Here is a 5,360-nt window from a genome sequence, read left to right as displayed (position 1 = left end):
GGGGTGAATGAAGTAGTCGGGGGGAAGCCATGCACCTCAGGGTGGAGGACAACTTGAGATGCTTTAGGTCCTTTAGCAAGTGGAGACCAGCTGGGACCTGCAGTAGTTAAATGGCTAAAGAGACCCTCAGGTGAGGAGGGTCCCAAATTAGCCAAGATTTGACTTTGGCCCTGAGGAACTGCATCTCTTGGGGGTGAGGTGGCCAGGGCAGGGCTGTGCAGGGTGCTTCACCCAACTGCTTTGAGCTGCCTCATAAGGTGGAGGAGAGACTGAGGAGTCTTTTTGCAGACCAGGCAAGACCAGGTGGCTGGAAAATCTCTCCTTTGCGATGGACCGTTTTCATGAGAGGGTCTCATGGGAGGGTCAGTGATTATGCCCTGGCATGTGGCTTGTGACTGCTTGCACCACGCTCCTCTCTTACATGATCTCTCTGTGGTTGCTCTACTTCCATGAGGATTAACTTTCCCTGCCCTGCTGCCTTCACATCTTGGATTTGCCTGCCCACCGGTCCATGTTCAGCCCTTACTGGGAGGGGGAGAGCAAGAGTATTCCTTTTGCTTTGTTTGTGTCCCCCACTCCCCCCACCCTCTGCTCCTCACTCCATCAAAGCAACCAGAGATAGGAGGCTATGGCTCTGCTTTTAAGTTGAAACTCTGCAGCTGAAATAAAATTGCATATATTTGCATAAGGAGCATCTCAATTAGCATATTTGTGGGTAAAGCTAAAAGGGCTGTTCATTTGGAAGTGAAAATGTGAGCGGAACATGGAAATGACTTCCAGCCCCCTTTGCAAGCAGCTTAATTAAATATTTCCTTAGTGTGCACGCATGGATTTGGGAAGCTCTTGCTGTATATGTAATGGTGTGTGAAACCCCAGGGCGGGCAGGGAGCGGTGGCCCTGCAAAGGTCTAAGTGTGTGTTTTCACCTCGAGCTGCCAGTGCCCAGCGTGCTCCTGCGGCTCCCTCCTGCGCCATCCCGCACCTCCAGAGCGACAAATGTGCTGGAGGGTGAGGGATTCGATGTGCCAGGTCTTGCCACCCGAGGATCTTCCTCTCCAGGAAGGTTTTCTTTCCACTGCCTTGCACAGGGACGCTGCGTTTTTCCCTGTCGTTTCCCCCGGGGTAGAGGCAGAGAGGTCGCTGTGATTTAGGAGCGGGATCAGGCTGGGCAGGGCTGCCTGTCTCCTGACAGAGCTGTGTTGATGGGAAGATCCTGCCTTTGTTTAAATATAATTGCTTTGGGCCCGATCCTGTTCACACTGGGATCGGTGAGAGCAGGTAAGAGCCTTCTGGGGAGAAAAAGGATGCTTTCTCTTTTTTCCTCCCTTTTTTTTTTTTCTTCCTTGTTAAAGCCAGGCTTACTATTTTTCTTCTTTTGAACTTTATGCCTCAGCAGCTTTCCCATCTTCTCCTTGGAAGGGCAGTTCGGGCTGCATGGGACATGCCAGGTACAGACCTGCCCTGCGAAGTCTTGTAGGACCTCGCTGCTGCCCTGGGACAGCACAAAGGGGAAGACTCAACCCCTTCCGTCCCCCTGTAGGGGTGAGGGCCCTGAAAGCCACCCTCTGGCTCTGGGGGTCCGATGGATCCTCGTGCTTGCAAACAGGGATGCCTCCTGGTGTTTTTGACGGGTGGCTAACAAGGGGACAGGCTGTTTGGGTGATGCTTGTGTGAATGGTTGCACAGGGTGGGGACCCTGTACATCCCCTCCTGCTTGGGAGAGAGGCATCAAGTCCCTGGGGTTGGTTTCTTTGGCAAGAAGGGTGCAGAGCAGAGAAAGAGGCTCCCATCATTATCCCTGGGAGCCCAAGTGCATCCTCCAGGAGAGGTGAGGAGAGGGGGGCACGCGTGATCCCACCACACAAAGAACCTGGAGAGGAGAGACGGAAACGTCTCGAGCTGGAGGAGGGAGGGGGTGGAAGCACACACACGCACGCGCGGCTGCAGAGGGCTCAGGCCAAGGGGGGCCAAGGGAGAGAGTCACACACAACCTATTGTGAGGGCCTGAAAGGCGCTACAGTCCCGAAATGTTAATCTGACCCAACCTTTCGCCAGTTATAATTTTCCTCTCAATGAGCATGCATTAATCTGACCCTTTCTCCCCTGTTCCCCTGTGGTGCAGAGCCCTTGTTCAGCCGCCTCTTGCTAGAATCGCCTTTCAGCAAACCCAAATAAAGCTCCCAAAGTCTAGACCTCGGCCCCTGCCCACGAGCAGGGTGGGCAGGGTCAGCTTGCCAAGCAGAGCAGGGAATGTGGCTGCTCTGCCTGGGACACAAACCCTGCGGTGCCAGAAAGGCTGTTTGCCCTCACTCTGCCATGGGCAACCCCAGGGGTCTGGGCTGGGCAGGCATCTTTTGTAGCCTGCTGGTGCACAGCCTTCGCCCCGTGTGGCGGGATCCTTCCCACCTGGAGATACGGGATTGCCTACAGATGCTGTCCCGCTGAAGCATCCCGAGATGTGCCCTGGTAGACCCTACCTCGCTGCTGCCCTCACGCTGGCATCTTCTCTCTCTCCACAGCTGCCTGTCCTGTGTGAACGGCTCCTTCCCCTGCCACTGGTGCAAGTACCGACACATCTGCACCCACAACGCCGCTGACTGCTCCTTCCTGGAGGGACGTGTCAAGCTCTCTGAGGTAAAGCGATGTGAGCCGGCTCCCCTCTCCTGTCCTGGTCCTGTCGTGGGCCCCTCCACTACAGGGAAGGGTTTAGAAAAGGGTAAACAGCCTTGGAAACCTTTCTCACTGCTTTGCCTGGGGTGCTGGGGCTGCCTGGAGTGCAGTGAGGGAGGAGTGGGAAGTGCTGGTGGGGAGAGGCTGTATCACTGTGGAGGTGCTGTTTGGGTAACTGGGCACAGCCGAGAGCACTTTGGGCTGAATGAAGGGAAAAACAAAGACAGAGACACTAAAGCATTTTCCTTTGATGGCTTTGAAGGGAGCAAGCTTGAACTGTCATTGCAGAACAACTTGTTTTCAGAGAGGGGAAGGCTGAAATCCGTAAAACAAACTGTTTTGCTACACCTCACGCCTTCTTCGTCTCATACTTTGCTAAGAAACATGTTCTTTTGAGGGGGTTCACCCTGCACAGCATCCGTGCCACACACTGGGGAAACCTGTCATTGGCAGGGTGCTCCCAGGAGGTCCCAGCATCCCCAGCCTGTGGTGGCATCACTGGCTGCTTGAGTTGTCTGGAGGTCTAGCAAGTAACTGCTGACTCAGGTCCTGAAGAGAGAGTTTTGGGAAGGAGAGTTTCTCCTCTGTTCCGCTCCTGGAAGAGGGCTCTGGGTGAAGTTACCTGGTTTCCCGTTGCCTGAGCAGGAGCCCAGTGGGAAGAGCCCTGGTGGGTTCTGTTGGGTGCACAGCTGTGTGCTGTCCTCATGGGAACAGCTCCAAGGGATGTTGTCCTGGAGAAAGCGTTTGCCCAGATCATCTCAGATAAAGTTCGATCTCTGAGCTCTGGTAGAGCTCGTGTCCCAGCAGCTTCCCAGGCCAGGCCTGGTCTCCAGGAACAGAGACGAACAAGAAAGGCTTGTCTCCGCTTCACAGACCATGTGTGAATGCAAGCAACTGAGATGTTCCCCAAGGTCTTTGCTGTCCTGGCTGGCACTGGGAATGAGACTCGCTCATCAAGCAGCCCCTCCTGCCCCCATGCAGCTGCCCAGGCTGTGCCACAGCCCCACTGCCAGCCTCTCGGATGACACAGTGGTGGTTTTGCTCTGTGCCTCCCACCAAATGGTCAAACTCCAGGCTCTGGCATTGTCCCTCACCTCCCTGGAGGTATCATCCAAGTGCAAGGGGGTTGCACCATGCTCAGAGGTGCTCAAGCGTGTCTGGTACAGGCCAGCATAAACCCAGCCTGGCGGCCCCGCACCAGGGGAAGATTCAGTAACATGAGAAGATCAGAAAAAACTCTTTTCTCCTAGCTTATGCCCTGAGGAAATCTGCTGAAGGATCAGCCTGTCTCAGACATCCCAGAGTCTGCTCCTGAGGTTGTGCTTTTGCAAACAAAACACATGGTATCCAGACCACTGGAGCCCAGTGGCTCTTCTTTGCCCATGCCCCTGGCTGAGGACGTGGGGAGGCTACTGGGCCCGGCCAGGTGAACTCAAAGGCTTCTGGCGTTCCCTACTGGAGGTGTTGCCTTTGGCATGTGTGCAGCTCTCCCATGGACCAGCTGCTTGGGAACTAGTGTCACTCCTGAGCGTGGGCATGCTGTCCCCCAGCAGACCTTCTCACCACACTGGGACCTGGAGCGGTGCCTGGCTTGAGGTTTGGAGTGCCTGGCTCAGCCTGTTTGCACGTTGGTATGGCTCAGCAGTTCCCGGCGCGGGTGGTGAGACACCCTCAGACTGACCGCTGCTGTGGGCTGTGTGTCCGGGCTGGGATGAGACATCTTGTCCTCATACTCGGCTCTCCCGGTCCCCAGCGAGGTGCTGTGGTGTGTGTGGGGACTCACTGCCAGCCTGTGACACTACTGGACAAGTAGACATCCAGCCCCATCCTCTGTGGTAGGATGTCTAACTAGGAGGGTTATTTTAAGCAGGATTTGGTCTGTCTGTGTTGGTTTGGAGTGTGGTGGGCACTGGTCAGGAGAGGCAGGGGCAGGCAGTGCTTAACTCCATCTCTGCTGGTTCCCACGAGTGGTTCCCCATGATATCCTGGGTGGGAAAATGGGTGTTTTATAGGAAAACACAAAGATCAACCCACAGCACTCTGTCCTGGGAACAGCAGCAACACAAAGGATGTCCCTGCCTGCCAGCCACGGTGGCTTTGAAGCCTGAGTTCCAAAGATCCTCCATGGCTCCCCTTGATGGGAGCCCTCCATGGCTTGCTCTGGAGTAGGGAAGGCGTGATGAAGCAGCACAAACTGCTGTTTGCTGGCCATGGGAGTATTCAGCGACGGACGCTGGAGTCTCACATCCCAAAAAGCTGCTCTCCTGCCACAGTCCCTGCTGGTGCAGATCTGCTGCGGAGGATGAGAGGTCTGCTGGGCTGAAGGGACCAAGTTTGTTGGTTCAATCTAAGCAGGTTCAACTTGTCTTTGTTCTTCATTCCCCCACCAATGGGAATGGCTGAGATCTTTGTGACAGAGCCTCAAAGTCAGGGTCAAGCCCAGCCCCAGACTGCCTTCGGCTGCATCTGTGCCGATGGCACAGCCTTGCAGCTGGAGCTGGGAGCTGCCAGAGGAACCCAAACCTCAGCATTTGCAGTGTGACTCTAAAGCTTTTACCTTTCTGGGCAAACCTGGACACCGTTGTCATGTTCTCATCCAGCCAGAAAAGCTGTTTGAACAGAGAAAATCCAAGCTGTGCGATGTTTGGGAATGTATGTGTGTCGGGGTCTTGTTTTTCTGCGTATCCTCCT

The 5,360-nt window shown here is 55.1% G+C and overlaps 1 protein-coding gene across 1 annotated transcript in view; it reads left to right on the top strand.

The window, feature by feature from the left end:
* LOC104272118 (plexin-A1) overlaps positions 1-5,360 on the top strand; it is a gene marked incomplete at both ends in the record, with an annotated part of 65,024 nt that overhangs the window by 11,410 nt on the left and 48,254 nt on the right. Inside the window, one exon of the mRNA XM_009867023.1 lies at positions 2,519-2,633. Coding sequence (XP_009865325.1) covers positions 2,519-2,633 — 115 coding nt within the window. The remainder of the gene's footprint in view (positions 1-2,518; positions 2,634-5,360) is intronic.

The sequence above is a fragment of the Apaloderma vittatum genome, unplaced genomic scaffold (assembly GCF_000703405.1).
Source record: "Apaloderma vittatum isolate BGI_N311 unplaced genomic scaffold, ASM70340v1 scaffold5143, whole genome shotgun sequence".
Taxonomy (NCBI): domain Eukaryota; kingdom Metazoa; phylum Chordata; class Aves; order Trogoniformes; family Trogonidae; genus Apaloderma; species Apaloderma vittatum.
The sequence above is the reverse complement of the archived record's forward strand: the minus strand, read 5'-3'. Positions and strand labels throughout refer to the sequence as shown.